This window comes from Scyliorhinus canicula, chromosome 23 (assembly GCF_902713615.1).
Source record: "Scyliorhinus canicula chromosome 23, sScyCan1.1, whole genome shotgun sequence".
Lineage (NCBI taxonomy): Eukaryota > Metazoa > Chordata > Chondrichthyes > Carcharhiniformes > Scyliorhinidae > Scyliorhinus > Scyliorhinus canicula.
In genome coordinates this window covers 6,938,173-6,953,980 of record NC_052168.1, presented here as the reverse complement: position 1 = coordinate 6,953,980, position 15,808 = coordinate 6,938,173, and the positions used below count along the sequence as shown (strand labels likewise).

Below are 15,808 nucleotides of genomic sequence, written 5' to 3'. Positions count from 1 at the left end.
GAGTTGTAAAGCAGCAGTGTTAATCACTGTGCCACCATGCCGTCCCTTATTAGATTAAAGGTGCTAAATACAAATAAATAAAAGCCAGTTTTGGTATTGGCTCACACTTGTGTGATATTGTAATGGAGAAATGACTGGTACGAAGATATTGCCGAGTATGTAAGCATATTGCAAGGCTATTATGATTTGAACAGGAGCTCGGCATCAAGGAGCAGTGCTTCAATCACCACCACCAGTTACAGAAGCATGATGAACAATAACTTAAGTTTTATTCAACAGATCATACTTCTGTTCACAAAATAGAATTCTGCCTGTTCACTGCAGTCACTGATCACATTTTTAGGGGGTCGGTGCACAGACCTTTCCCGTTTCTCTTTTCCTTCCTTCCTTCATTCCATCCTCTTTGTATCTTTTAGTTTGCTTCCTTTATTTTGGTTTCAATTCATTACTCTGCCATCCTTTCTTTCTCCTGTGGTCTTCCTCTCTTTCTTTTTAACTTTCTCCTGACAACATAGGCACGACGCTACACAATCAGATAATGGAAATAACAATACAACCAGGTCTGGAATAAAAACAGTCCCTTGAATATAATCAATCATCGAGCACAGACTGACTGCCTGAAAAACAGAGAAACACCTGGGCTTATTCAAGGTTATTCTGAGCATACTGTGACATCCTGAAACAGGTACATGTGTAGGTTCGTCAACAACTTGTTTGTTATATATTTTACAAATAGCCACAAAAAAACAAACGGCTGTTCAAAGCTTATTCAACTACTGCAACTCCTAATAGCCTGAGTGCTATATCATGACGTCTTGATTCCCAGGGCGATGTCGACTTCTTCTTCGGGCTGGAGGGTATGCCACTGAGCAATAGGCCGTCTAGGGTTGGCAAGCATGTCGGACCAATGTCGAAGTTCAGCGCCGGTGGCGTTGCATCCCACAAAACACTTGCCAATCGCTTCATTCTTTCCCAACTTGTCATAGTCCAGCACGGTAATGACCACTTGGACTTTCTAGAAGATGAATGGATAAAGAGTGAAAACTGTCACTGCTCATATAATGATGAAGGCAAGACACAAGGTTGCTCTACTCAACTATTGGCCCTAGCCTAGAGATTCTGGCCCCAGTGATGATCAGCTGGATATGCAACGGGAAGGGATATCTCGTCTCCCCATCCACCTGGATGATGAAGTTGTCCCAAACCCAGGGATGGGAACACCTTCACAGGTGTTTGTGTCACATATGGCATGATGGGCAGTGGCATTTCAATATGGCATACTGCTTGTCCATGATGGGGGCCATTCTGATCAAAATTCCTCAGAAGAGGAATGTTGTTGCAATGCTACGATGAGCTGCTTTCCCAAGGGAAATCAATCCCTTTGAGTTTCAGCCTTGCCCCCAGATGTAATGCTACAACAGAAGGAGAGGGTGGATGGAAGAAGCACCTAATCCAACATTTGGAATTCCAGAATCTGGCCAGAGCGGAGGAAATGGACTCTTCCAAAACCCTCCCTACATCCCATATTATGTTAATTCTGTGCCAAAATGAACCATAGTTTCTAGACTCATTTTCAGCGTGATATTAATTAAAATATTTATTTAATAGATGCACATTGTGACTGTGAGGAGTTCCTGTTTATTCAGTTACACAGTCGGATAATGGAAATAACAATACAGCCAAGTCTGGAATCGAAACAGTCCCTTGAATATAGTGTGCGCTGTGCAACTACAGAATTCTTGTTCATTTTGCAAGGTAGAAATTACTCATTATGTAACTGTGCAGTTACTGCTCACCCAATAGAATAAGGGTTGCCTATTGCATGGGACTGCTCATTGTCCAGGGTAATGGTTCCTCAATGGGGGAGAGTGCAGAATTCCTGTTTGTTCAGCTGGGTATGAGCTATGTACTGTGCAATTGAACAGAATTCCTATTTATTCAGTGGGGCAAGCATGGTACAATTGCACAGAATTGCTGTTTATTTAGCAGCAGAGGAGATAGTCACTGTGTAACTGTTGAGTTCATGTTTATTCCGTAAGGTAAGGGTTGCAGGCTATGTAATTGGACAGAGTAACTGTGAAGTCAACAGCGAGGCTGGGGCAAGGGTTTTTTAGTAGGCGAGAATCACAATAGTGGTATGAAAGCAATTGTTACCCTGCCTGTTACTCATGAAGATTTTACGCATTCAAGTAAAAAAACAGCAGAATGTTCATGTGAATCAATAATACACGTTTTGCTGACAAAATAGAGATAAAGATCAGTGGAAAATCTTTACTGCTGAGTGCATCAATACAAAGAAGGGATTTGTGTTAAATGCTGCCGCTTGTAACAATTTGCGTTAAAACCTCTGACAGACATGAACCTGTGCGGATAAATGCAACTCAAAAATGATCAAAAGCGGTTCAGGTTATCTGGGATTGTTGACTTAGAAACTGTAGCTAGAAATGAGGCTGACAACAGAAATATCGCAATCTGCATAATCAAAAGATGGTTGGAGAATTTTTTAAAATGCATCTACACCAGAAATGCTTTTAAATGAAGGACAGTGGGAATGGATAGTTGGCCTTAGTAGTTACCATGGAAACTCAGAAAAATGAAAGATGATACATCGGATTCTAAGATCTGCTTTTACACAAGGGATGATTCATGTAAGGCTGTGCCACGAAGATCATATTTGTCAAAAAGTTTTCCAAATTATGTGAATCCATCCTGCATCTTTAGTTGGCATTCTGTTGGTAGGCACAGAAGCAAGATCTGATGGGGTTTATGCCAGTTTATGCAAGTCCTGACCATACCTGAATTTGCTCAAAGGGTACTTCAAAACTGAATGACTCGTTGTAGTATGGATTCAAAGTGTTCTTTTTAATGGTGGTCTTCTTCTTCTTCAACCTCTTGCCATTCTGCATGAGGTGGATCTTCACATATGGATCTAGGGTAGACATGTTAATCATTCGAATAATTGCAAATTATGTAAAACATGCTGCCCCAGAAGGGCGAAAACAAAATCCACAACGTAACGACCAATGTAATATTTAACCCTCTGAGTGCTGCAGTCAACTTAGCTCGTTTAGGTTTTGTTAGGGTGCAAGGGGGCCATGAGCAAGCACGCTTTTAGCAAACCCACCCAACAATAAAACGATTCCTGAGGTTACTGTAATATATGTGTTGGCACCTGCTGCACAGTAACTGAGCTGAGAACAAACAGATCTGCTTCACCAAGGAAACAACATTTTAACCAGATCAAAGGTTGTGATGTGACTATGCCCGGACTTCAGAAGCTAGCTCGCTATTGGTCTGGAAGAGAAACCTTCAAAGCGAACATTAAATGGAAATTATTTTTAACACAGTCCAGAGAAGATTCATGAGCTTGTTGGCAGGACTGGAAAATTTTAGCTATGAGGAAATAGAAATAGAGAAATACAGCACAGAACAGGCCCTTCGGCCCACGATGTTGCGCCGAACTTTTGTCCTAGGTTAATCATAGAATTTTGGACAATTTGTCATGGCCAATCCACCCAACCTGCACATCTTTGGACTGTGGGAGGAAACCGGAGTACCCGGAGGAAACCCACGCAGTCACGGGGAGGATGTGCAGACTCCACACAGACAGTGACCCAAGTCGAAATCGAACTTGGGACCCTGGAGCTGTGAAGCAATTGTGCTATCCACAATGCTACCGTGCTGCCCTTAAAGATCGGATAGAGTGAGATTGTTTTCTTTGAAACAGAGGAGGCCTTTAATTTAGGTGTATAAATATATGGGGGGGGGGGGGGGGGCCTAGATTGAGTGGATAGGAAGGACCAAGTTTCCTTAACAGAAAGGTCAATGACCAGGGGGCATAGATTTAAAGTAATTGGCAGAGGAATTAGAGTGAACTGGAGGAGAAATGTTTTTCACCCAGAATTGGTGGGGGTCTCACTGCTGAGAGGACTGTGGCAGCAGAAACCCCTCATTGAGCTTCAACAAAACTTGGAAATGTACATGAAGTGCCATAAACTATAAGGCCATCGATAGGCTGGAAAGTGAGATTGAGTTTGATAGTTCCATTTCAGCTGGTACGGATTAATGGTCGCCTTCTGTGCCATAACTCTCTATGGAATTATGGACCCAACAGACCGAGAGAGAAGGGAGGCAATAGAATAAAGGTAAACTAAAGATTTTCCCCTCACACCCTGTTGCTAGTGAAAAATGTTTGTTTCCAGTTTTGACTTCTTCGACCTCTTTTTCATTGGCCCTCTGAGTACCACCTCAGACAAGCTCCAACACAACCTAAAATTCACTGTCTGGATTCTGACACAAAAAAAGCATTGATAATCCATCAACCAAGTCCTTGCTCGCCTCCATCATTCCCTGTGCTCCCACTCAGTGAATTCAGAATCCTAGGGCTGGGTTTTCACGACCCCTTCTGAATTCAGGAATGGAGGGGGGGGGCGGATGGGGGAGGGGGCTCAGAAATATTGGGACCGTGTGTCAATTTCAAAACTCTATCTCCAGCAACAATCACCAGTGCAGTGGAACAGGAAAATACCACTCTCCTCCCAACTGAGACCATGTTTAAACACTCCGTTTAAAGCTTATAACGGGTTTAGGTTTAGTTTTTTAAAGAGATCGACAGATTACCAACTGACGGGAGATGAGCGGAGAGGCAGCAACGGCGCCCCCAGGCATCACCACCCCAGCTCCATGAGAGGGTTAGCGGGGAAAAGGAGTACCTGTGTGGTAGTCACCTCTGATGTATATATTGCATATAGAGGATGTCGATGTAGGTGCTTTATGGTAAGACCCTGTACTACAGGTACGGGGGGTAGTTCCCTGCCTGCTGGCTCCGCCCAGTAGGCGGAGTATAAATATGTGTGCTCCCCATACAGCAGCCATTTTGCCAGCTGCTGTAGGAGGCCACACATCTTAGTGTAATAAAGCCTCGATTGCATCCAACTCTCGTCTTTGTGTAATTGATCGTGCATCAAACTGATAAGAGAGTGCACAGGTGGCAGGGAGAGTGGGTACTCAGCACCAGGGCTTTGAACAGTAATGGTCGCCACCACAGTTCCCTGCCATCACTCTACCAGCATTTATCTAGGGGCCATTTCCCAGAATTTGCTTCTTAAATCTTGCTGTTTATGGAACCGTCCCCATCTTTAAAAGCTTCCTCAAAACACGGCTTCTCGGCCATGCTTTTGCTCATCTCTTTGTATCATTATTTGACATCTGTTCTCTTCTATGTGAAGTGCCTTGGGACACTTTATTTTGTTAATGTCATTGTATCAATGCAAATTGTTGTTATGTCGACAAGAACGATATTTCAACTCACCCATCAACAGAGATGAGCCGTAGGATGTACTGGCTAAGGGAATGACAGATGTGGAATTCAACGAGCCAGGATTGAATGTTGGATAGTTGGGGAATGCAGAGATATTCTGGAGTGTTGCTTGTTTAGCTTAGGGAACATTTTTACAAGACTTCGACTGCAGAGATTAAATGGGTAGAGTCCAAATTGGGCACATGGTCCGTGAATACAGTGGACTTAATTGTGCATTGCTTATTTTATATTCACAAAGGAATCAAAACACTTTAAAACTTGTATTGCATTATGTTTGTTACTAATTATTGTTTATTGTTGGTGGGTGTAAATTTGGGAGAAAATGTGAAAAAGGAGGAGAATAAAGAAATATTTAAAAAAAGAACCTTGTATTGCATTCATAAACTGCAAGGATCTGGAATTGTCTTCTATACTCTTGTTTTTGCTTCTGCTTAGTTTAGTTTATAATATACCCCTGTGATTTCAATGCTGCCAAATTCACAGACCTGCAATATACAGAATATTTTCAAAATAATAGTTCTATTCTAAGAATTTGGCAATACCCTTGCTTATAATGTCCTGTTAAAAAAATCACGGGCGCAATTCTCTGCTGCCCACGACGGGTCGGAGAATAGCGGGAGGGTCTTCCTGACAATTTTCACGGCCTCCCGCTATTTCCCCCCCCCCCTTCGGCCGCCCCCCGACACGAATCGCTGCTCGCCGTTTTTTACGGCGAACAGCGATTCTCCGCAGGCCGATGGGCCGAATACCACGGAGTTTACGGCCGTTTTCACGGCCGCGATCACACCTGCTTTCAGCGTTCGTGAAAACGGCCGCTAAGTGGTGGCATGGGCCTGCGATCGGTGGGCACCGATCGCGGGCAGCGGGTCCAATACCCGCGCACTATTTGTTCTTCCGCCGCCCCGCAGGATCAGTCCGCGGGGCGGCTGAGGGGCATGACAGCCCGCGCATGCGCGGGTTTGACGCGTCTGCGTGATGACGTCATCCACGCATGCGTGGGTTGGAGTCGTCCAACTCGAGCATGCGCGGCTGACGTTATCGTGCGCGTCAGCCGGCGTGACGCTTGGCGCGTGGACTTAGCGACGGTCGCTAAGCCCTCGATGCCGTGCTTCACGGGGCCCCGATGCTAGCCCTGCCCCGGGGGGGGGGGGGGGGGGGAGAATCGGGTCCCGGGAGGGGGCGCAGAGGCTGCCGTGAAACACGGCCAGTTTCACGGCAGCCTTTACGACTCTCCGCATTTGCGGAGAATCGCGCCCCACTATTTTGGTCCTTAGTGCTATATTCTCCTTCATTATTTCTTCTGCCTTAGCTATTCCCATTCACCATTAAAGCAGCTGAATTTGCAACTCTACCCAGTCTGAATGATATGTGAATTTAATTGGGTCTTTGAAGTGGCCTCGCAGACTCTTCCGTCATACACAGCAAATAAAAATGGATCCTAGATGCAGATTTGCCTGTGTCATCTGAATCCCAAGAAAAGTAATGAGGGGCTAAATGGCCTCGTTTTATGAAACTCTCCTTATTATAATAATCTTTATTGTCACAAGTTGGCTTACATTAAGACGGCAATGAAGTTACTGTGAAAATCCCCAGTCGCCACACTCCGGCACCCGTGCGGGTACACAGAGGGAGAATTCAGAATGTCTAAATTACTTAACAGCAAATCTTTCGGGATTTGGGGGAGGAAACCGGAGCACACGGAGGAAACCCACGCAGACACGGGGAGGACATGCAGACTCCGCACAGACAGTAACCCAAGCTGGGAATCTGTGTTTAACAAATAATTCTCTGTTCTAACATTTGTTTCTTGTCCGTACATGATAAGGAATCCCCACACATCCAGGCAAATCTATTAAGACCATCTGGATGTGATCCCAACCTAACCAGAGCCTTAGCAGATTTCACTCTGATCCCAGATGGGTTAATAATCCAAACACAACGAGGGATCTGAGAAAATAAGAGGGCATGTATGAGGGGATTTAATTCAGCTCAGCCCAATTTAACCTGTGGTCTTTGCTGAGTCGCAGACTCCTAGGTACACTTACATTTATTCGCCCTGGAGATGGAATCTGACAGGCTGAGTAAATTACTTTATAATGGCATCGAACCGAAGACTTGCAGCAATACTTTTGGACCAAAAGGGTAGGATACAGTTCAAGAGCCAAGGAAACTTGGCACAAATAGAAGGAAATTAAACCCCAGGATGCCTATTTTCCCATCCCACATAGATGATCAGTAACTGTTCCACATGTCACCATTCCTGGTGTGAATTTAATCTTTTGTTGTCCGCCTTGGTTTCCTGAAATACAATTTGTACACATGCCTTAGATTTTGAAAATAGATTCTGGGTATTTCCTTTTTGTTTATAAATTTAGAGTACCCAATTCATTTTTTCCAATTAAGGGACAATTTAACATGGCCAATCCACCCACCCTGAACATCTTTGGGTTGTCAGGGTGAATCCCACGCAGTCACGGGGAGAATGTTCAAACTCCACACGGACAGTGACAGGATTCGAACCCGGGTCCTCAGCGCCGTAGTCCCAGTGCTAACCACTGCGCCACGTGCCACCCTGGGTATTTCCTTTTTAACAACACCTGTAGATTCATTTCGAATGTATTTAAAATGCAGCTTCATAATCTCTTGGGAAATGCATTAATGAGGATATGTCAGCTAGCTATATGTCTTCTAATCTAAGGGATGTGTTCATATGGTTAAAAGAAATCCTATAAATATACAATGACTGGTGTAAAATTATTATTTATAATGTGTGGGAGGAAGACAAATGCAAAGAGGCAGACAGAGGAGAGGGAAAGACAACGAGGAAAGATCCTTAAGGCAAATGGGTGATAAAATGGGCCAAGACAGAGGGAAGAGGCGAGTGTGACGGAGGAACAAGAGAAAAGGACAATAATATATATGATATTTATTGTTCATCCCTCTTTGACAGGTGGTGGTGAGCCATCTTCGCAAACTTCTCCAGGCCATTTGTTCAATAGGATGTTCCAGAATTTTGAACCCAGTAATGATGGAGGTAAGGAGATACTTTTCCAAGTTGGCTCTGTGACTATTGGAGGGGAATTTGAAGGGTAATGGTGTTCCCATCCACATGCTGCTGTAACCTTCTTGGTGGCGGAGGACATGGGTTGGGAAATGCTGGTGAGGGAGTGGGTGGTTCAGGTTATGGATGTGGTGCCGATCAGGTGGAGTGCTTTGTCCTGGATGATGTTAAGTTCCTTGAGTATTATTGCAACTGCATCCACCAAGACAAGTGTATTCCATCGCACTCCTGAATTGGGCCTTACAGGTGGTCAAGAGGCTTTTGGGGAGTCAGAATGTGAAAGTATACGTGCTATAGTGGCCACAACATTCATATGGCTGATCTAATTGTAATTTGGGTCAATGATGTCTCCAGGATGTTGATATACGGCGATTTAGACATTGTAATACACTGTGTTTCATTGGGAGATAGTTACGCTCTCTGGTTGGAGCCACTCATTATCTGGTATTTTATGAATTTTCTCTTTAGAATCCATAGAATTCCTAGTGCAGAAGGAAGCCATTCGGCCCATCATGTCTGCACCGACCCTCTGAAAGAGCACCACATCTAGGTCCACCGCCTCGCCCTATCCCCCTAACCTGCACATCGTATTGGGCACTAAGGGCAAATTTATCATGGCCAGTCCACCTAACCTGCACATCTTTGGACTGTGGGAGGAAACCGGAGCACCCGGAGGAATCTCACGCAGACACGGGGAGAACATGCAAACTCTTTTTCTTTAACAGTAGTGTTGTGGGACAGCAGAAGCATGGGTAACAACACCCAACTTCAACCAGAAATGGCATGTAGATAGCCCATCTCAGCTTCCTCCTGAGGTCCCCAACATTACAGGTGCCAATCTCCAGCCAATTTGATTCACTGCCCATAATTTCAACAAACGGCTAAAGGCACTGGATACTGCAAAGGCCATGGGCCCTGACAATATCTCAGCAACAGCACTGACGACTTGTGCTCTAGAACTAGCTGGTCCCCTATCCAATCTATTAAGCACAGCTACAACACTGGCATCAACTGGAAAATTACCCAGGAATGTCCTGTCTACAAAAAGCAGGATAAATGCAATTTGGTCAATTACTGTTCCAATACGCTCCTCTCAATCATAATTAAAGTGGTGGAAGGTGACAGTGCTATTGAGTGGCACCTACACATCCTCAAGGATGCTCAGTTTGGGATCTGCCAGGGCCACTCAGCTCCTGACCCCAGTGCAGCCTTGGTGCAAACAAGGACAAAAAGGCTGAACTCAAGTGGGAGAGGTGAGAGTGACTGTCCTTAGCATCCAGGCAGCATTTGACCGAGAGTGGCATCCAGGAGCCCTTCAAAACTGAAGGCAATGGGAATTAGGAGAAAACTATTTCCTAGCAGGAGTCATAGCCAGCAGAAAGGAACATGGTTGTGGTTGTTGGAGGCCAATCATCTCAGTTTCAGGACATTTCTGCAGGAGTTCCATCAGGGTAGTGTCCTAGGCTCAACCATCTCCAGCTGCTTCATCATCGACCTTTCCTCCGGGTGAATGCAGCTCCAACAACACTCTGCAAACTCAACACCATCCAGGACCAAGCAAACCGCTTGATCGGCACCCCACCCATCAACTTAAACATTCGCTCCATCCATCATAGAACATAGAACATAGAACAGTACAGCACAAAACAGGCCCTTCGGCCCTCGATGTTGTGCCGAGCAATTATCACCCTACTCAAGTCAACGTATCCACCCGATACCAGTAACCCAACAATCCCACCCCCATTAACCTTATATTTTTTAGGACACTAAGGGCAATTTAGCATAGCCAATCCACCTAACCCGCACATCTTTGGACTGTGGGAGGAAACCGGAGCACCCGGAGGAAACCCACGCACACACGGGGAGGACGTGCAGACTCCGCATCAATAGCACACGATGGTGGCATTGTGCAGTACATTAAAGATGCACTGCAGATATTCACCAAAGCTCTTTCGACAGCACCTTCCAAACCCGTGACCTCTGCAAACGCCTCGGGACGCTGCCAGCTGCACCATCAAACCATCTAATCGCCATTCCTTGACTGTCACTGAATCAAAATCCTGGACCTTCCTTCCGAACAGCACCTTGTGTGTAACTACACCAGAAGGACTGCAGTATTTCAAGAAGGCTGCTCACTACCACCTTCTCCCGGGCAACTAGGGGTGGGCGACAAAATTACGGGCCTTGCCAGCAACGCCCACATCCCATGGAATAATTAGAAACACAATTTCAACAGAAATCCACAATGAAAGCACTCCGATCCCACCTGAAAGTCCACCCACATCCATTTTCTTGAGGTTTTTGGCCTCCAGTACGATGACTGTGAGTTTTCCTGCCGTCGGGACGTAGCGAAGGGAGAAACAGATGTCTCCCAGTTTCTCTTGCTGTAACAAACGACAAAAGTGTTGTTGAAAATTTCGCAACAGAAGTAAGAAACTAAGAGAGTGGGATTTTCCGCCACATGGTAAAAATGTCAGGTTTATTCTAACGTGCATTCAAAAATTAGCATTGAACTCTCATTCAGCCCTTTTAAAAATCTGAAATGTTACGAAGTTTATTTTTCGCACAGCTGTATGAGGGACGTTTGAGTTTGGAAATGGACACCCAGGCCAGAATTCTCCATCCCCTCCAGCGCACCAATCCCAGATGCTTAAACAGTTAGTTGTGGAGTAAAGGGTCCTCTACTTGGTGACCTCTCAGGGTCAATGTATTGATCGAGTGGTCCCAGTGGGAATCTTGGATCGAAGGGAGGGCTGATCAGATGTGCAGCTATAATAACGTGGCACAATTTACCAACTCAAACTTGCTCCCCCGACAGCATGGATTGAATTAATCTATTCCCTCAATCTAATCTGTGCTGAATTAATAATAGTGTTGTGCTTTAGATAAGTCTTTGTCTAGGACAGAGCCTTTCCACTGAAATGCAGGGACCAAAAGCCAGAGTTTTAAGCACCACAACCTTAATCAATGGCCAGAAACTTGGGAGTACCACATACCAGATGCACTGACTCCAAGTATAATTCTCTATCTTGCACTTCCACACCAACAGCGCGCATTGGAAACGTATCAGCCATGATCGAAAGGCAGAGTAGATGTGATGGGCTGAATGGCCTAATTCTGCACTTTATACAGAGTCTTATACAGAGCCTCTAACACAGTGAAATATGTCAAGATATTCTACAGTGACCTGCTCTTGCAACTGTGAGGCTGCAATATCTGGTTTTTGCGATGTGCAGATTATAGGAAGGCCACCCCAAAACCGAGCTGTTTGTTTCAAAGTCAGATCTGTGGCCACCCTAGCAGTCTCAGAATTGTCACTCATTTCCCCGAAGTGAGGAACATTGGGCGGGATTCTCTCACCCCCCCCCCCCCCCCCCCCCCCCCCTCCGGGGCCGGGCCGGAGGATCGCTGCGGCCGGCACGAATCGCGGCGTGCCGCCCGACGCCGGGCACGATTCTCCGAAGAGCGGAGAATCGCCGCCATTGGTGCCGGCGCGCGCCGCTCTCCCCCCCCCCCCCCCCCCCCCCCCCCCGGGGCCGGGCCGGAGGATCGCTGCGGCCGGCACGAATCGCGGCGTGCCGCCCGACGCCGGGCACGATTCTCCGAAGAGCGGAGAATCGCCACCATTGGTGCCGGTCGAGGGCCGCTCTACCCCCCCCCCCCCCCCCCCCCCCCCCCCGGTGATTCTCCACCGAGCGGCCGTACAGATAAACCCGAGTCCCGCCGGCGCCGTTCTAACCCGGTCTTACCCGGCCGAATCTCGGCGTGGATGGGTCCGGGCAAGACCTGGTGAGGGGGAGGGGGAGGAGGGGGCCCACCGATCGGTGGGCCGGCCTCACGGTCTGGTGGCCTCCTTTGTTCCGCGCCGGCCCCTGTAGCCCTACGCCATGTTGCGTCGGGGTTGGCGCGGAGAAGGGAGACACCGTGCATGCGCGGAAATCGCGCTGGTCCCACTGCTCATGCGCAGACCCGCGGCGCCCATCTGACACCGAGATCGGCAGCTGGAGCTGCGTGGGTCGCTCCCGTGCCATGCTGGCCCCCTGTAGGGGTCAGAATCGCTGCTCCTGAGGCCATGTTGACGCCGTCGGGAAACGCAACGGAATTACGATGGCGTCAACACTTAGCCTCAGGATCAGTGAATCCCGCCCATTGTCCTCTCCAGGAGAGCAATTGCAAGTTCTTTCTCAGGCCTCTTTAAGCGGGTTTTACTGATAGAATTTCCTTATCACTCAGAACGTGTTCTTCAAGGAGTCTGGAATAAGTCAGCTGCCTAAGAGTTAGCTCCATACCTCCTCCTTCTCAGCTGACTCAAGGTCTCGCCACTCCTCAATCACATGAGCTAGGTCAATGCTGCTCATCGGAATCCGGATTTCGCCGATAGCATCATGCTTTGAAAACCGGTCAAAGTCATACACTGACATCACCAGGACCTTGCCGCCGAGCTCGGAGTATGCAATCTGGAAACAGAAATCAAGAAAGGCACAAGTCAGGAGTGTAATGGAATTGTCTGCACTTGCAGTGAAATCGCAATGAGCCAAACTCGGAAGAAACTAAATTCCAGCTGTGTCAAAGGCGCCAACCATTTGTAGAATCATGGAATTCCTACAGTGCGGAAAGAGGCCATTCGGCCCATTGAGTCTGCACGAACCCTCCAAAAGGGCACCCCGCCTAGGTCCATTCCCCCGCCCTGTCCCCGCAACCCTGTTAACCTGTATAGCTTTGGACATTCGGGGGCAGTTTATCACGGCCAATCACCTAGCCTGCACAACTTTGGACTGTGGGAGGAAACCGGAGCACCCGGAGGAAACCCACCTAGATGTGGGGGAGAAGGTACAAACTCCACACAGACAGTCACCCGAGGCCGGAATCGAACCCGGGTCCCTGGTGCTGTGAGGCAGCAGTGCTAACCATTGTGCCATCCCTATTTTCTTTTTCTCTTTTTTTTTCCTCAACCCCCCCCCCCCCGACTGCTGGCTTCAGCCCCCTACAACGCCCGATTAGAAGGTCCTCGAGCCCCTGATGCTGCAAAGACAATCAAGTTGTTCCAAGATTTCGTACAATAAACTGAAAACATGTTTTTTTTTTAAAATATTTTTACTCTCCATTTTCACATTTTCTTCAGAATTTACACCCCACCAACAAACAGTAAACGGTAACGAATACAATGTCAATCCCCCTACCAATGACAACAATCTCATCCTCCCACCATCCTCCCACCATCCTCCCACCAACGGCCCACCTGACAATATAAGCCTTGAATAAAACAAACCCTCCCAAGGTGGGAAAAAAAGGAAAAAAGAAAAAGGAATCAGGAATCGCCTATGGTCACCGTTGACATATATAGTCCTCCTCCCCATCCCCCCCAATATTCAAGGCCATCTCATCCCCAAAAGTGTACCGTGAATGACACCCAAGAATTGTAGACACCCCCCACCCAAACCCCTCCCCTCAACCTCCTCTTGTAAACTCCTCCCCCCAACCTCGGTTCCTTTCCCCAACTTTTCACCCCGGCTAGACTCACCAAAACCTGTTCTCCCAGGCTCCGATGGCCGCAGCCCCTCCCCCCACCTCACTCCCGTTCACTGGCCGGCTTAAACCGGCCAGCGTGGAGGCCCCCCGCCCGGGTCTCCATCCCCCTTGTCCGGTCCCAGGAAAACCAAGAAATCCCCTTTAGCACACAGACCCCGCATACACACCCAAGCCCCAAAGAACCATCATTGCAAATGGAAGTCCCAACTCTTCCCTTGTCCAAATATATACAGCGCGACTCATTTAGTACATACACCAACACGCAGTGAAAAAGAAAAGTTACATGAGGCTACATCGGTACACGACCATTTCTCAATTCTGCCACAGTCCTTCTGCCTTCGCAAACTCCTCCGTCGCTTCCGCTGTCCTAAAATAAAAGTCCTTGGATTTGTAGGTCACCCTCAACTTAGCTGGATGTACTATGTTGCACTGTACTTTGCTAATGTACAGTGCCTTATCCACCCAGCTGAAGGCAGCCCGTCTCCTCGCCAGCTCCACCGTAAAGTCCTGGTATATGCGTATACCAGCTCCAGCCCACTGCACCACCCGCTTCTGCTTAGCCCAGCACAGGAACTTCTCCTTCACGCTGTACCTACGGAAACACACAGTTACTACTCTTGGTGGCTCACTCACCTTTGGTATAGGCCTCCACAAACGATGAGCCCAATCCAGTTCGTATCGAGAGGGATCGTCCCCCTCCCCCAATAGCTTCGCCAACATCGTGGCAACATACTCCGTCGGCCTCGGGCCTTCGACCCCTTCGGGCAGACCCACAGTCCTCAGATTCTGTCGCCTGGATCTGTTTTCCAGGTCTTCCATTTTGGCTCGCAGACCCTTGTTGGTCTCTATCACCCTCCGCAGCTCCTTCCGCATCGAGGTGAGTTGATCACTGTGCTGTGATAATGCCTCTTCCACTTCCTTCAGTGTCTCGCCTTGCTCCCGCGCCTCCGCCGCTGCGCTTGATACCGCCGCCCTCACCGGGGCAATCGCCTCCTCCACCAGCACTTTCAATACCGCCCCCATCTGCTTCTTCATCGCTTCCATGCGCTTTGTGAACTGTTTTTCAAGTTCCACAACCATCACCTTGGTCATTTCTTCTGCTGTGAGCGATGCGGCCTCCCCTGGTGCTCCAGCCTCCGCTTTCCTGACAGTTCCTGCGCTGACTTTTCCACTCACCGGCGGACTTTCATTAACCCCCTTTTTCACGGCCGTTTTGTTCTCCCAAGCTTGGACATTTCTCCTCCCTGTGCCTTCTTACAGATTTTTCACCCTCCGTTGCCCCCGGGATCCGGCGTTAAAACCCCAAAAATTTCTATTCCCGAGCGGGAGCCCTCCAGTGTGCGGCTGCCTCCCGCCCGCCGTCACCGTTGGTAACTTAAAAACATGTTTTCCTGAATTGACGATATGGTGCACTGTATCACATGTCAAAAAAGCAGAAAAAGATAATGGAGCTTTACTGCAGCATACTCCCGATATTTTTCAATCCAAAACTCTAGCCTTTTACGAGGTGGGGCTATTGTAAGGGAAATACTTTCCCCACACATTTCCTGCTTTACTGTGTATTAATTTGATAATTGAAACTTTTATTTTTGACACAGACTGCGTTTGTTGGCATATTGGGTTACGTAGAGATGCATTCAAATGGGAATGGGACCTCCTGGGCTATCACAAGATTCTGCTTAGCACAAATCTGTGGGTGGTTACTCATCGATATTTTACTGTACCTGGATCTCCCACAACATTCCCTAAGGCCAACACCGTCCAGGACAAAGCAAAAAACATTGTTGTGTTCAAATCTGAATTCAGAAGAGCACTTCCTGCTGTCCCAGTGAAACAGCCATTTTGTTGTCCGCCTGAGTAGATTGTTAATTAGTGCCAAATTAGAAAGTTTAGTGTTT

At 47.5% G+C, this 15,808-nt stretch overlaps 1 protein-coding gene across 2 annotated transcripts in view; it reads right to left on the bottom strand.

Annotated features, from left to right (window-relative positions):
* Positions 1–458: 458 nt before the first annotated feature.
* Positions 459–15,808, bottom strand: part of LOC119956335 (synaptotagmin-1-like) — a 135,492-nt gene continuing 120,142 nt past the window's right edge. For both annotated transcript variants that reach the window (XM_038783480.1, XM_038783479.1), the window contains 4 exons: positions 12,671–12,838; positions 10,648–10,765; positions 2,796–2,929; positions 459–1,015 (listed from right to left, as the gene is read on the bottom strand). In XM_038783480.1, coding sequence (XP_038639408.1) covers positions 806–1,015; positions 2,796–2,929; positions 10,648–10,765; positions 12,671–12,838 — 630 coding nt within the window. In that variant the 3' untranslated portion in view covers positions 459–805. The remainder of the gene's footprint in view (positions 1,016–2,795; positions 2,930–10,647; positions 10,766–12,670; positions 12,839–15,808) is intronic.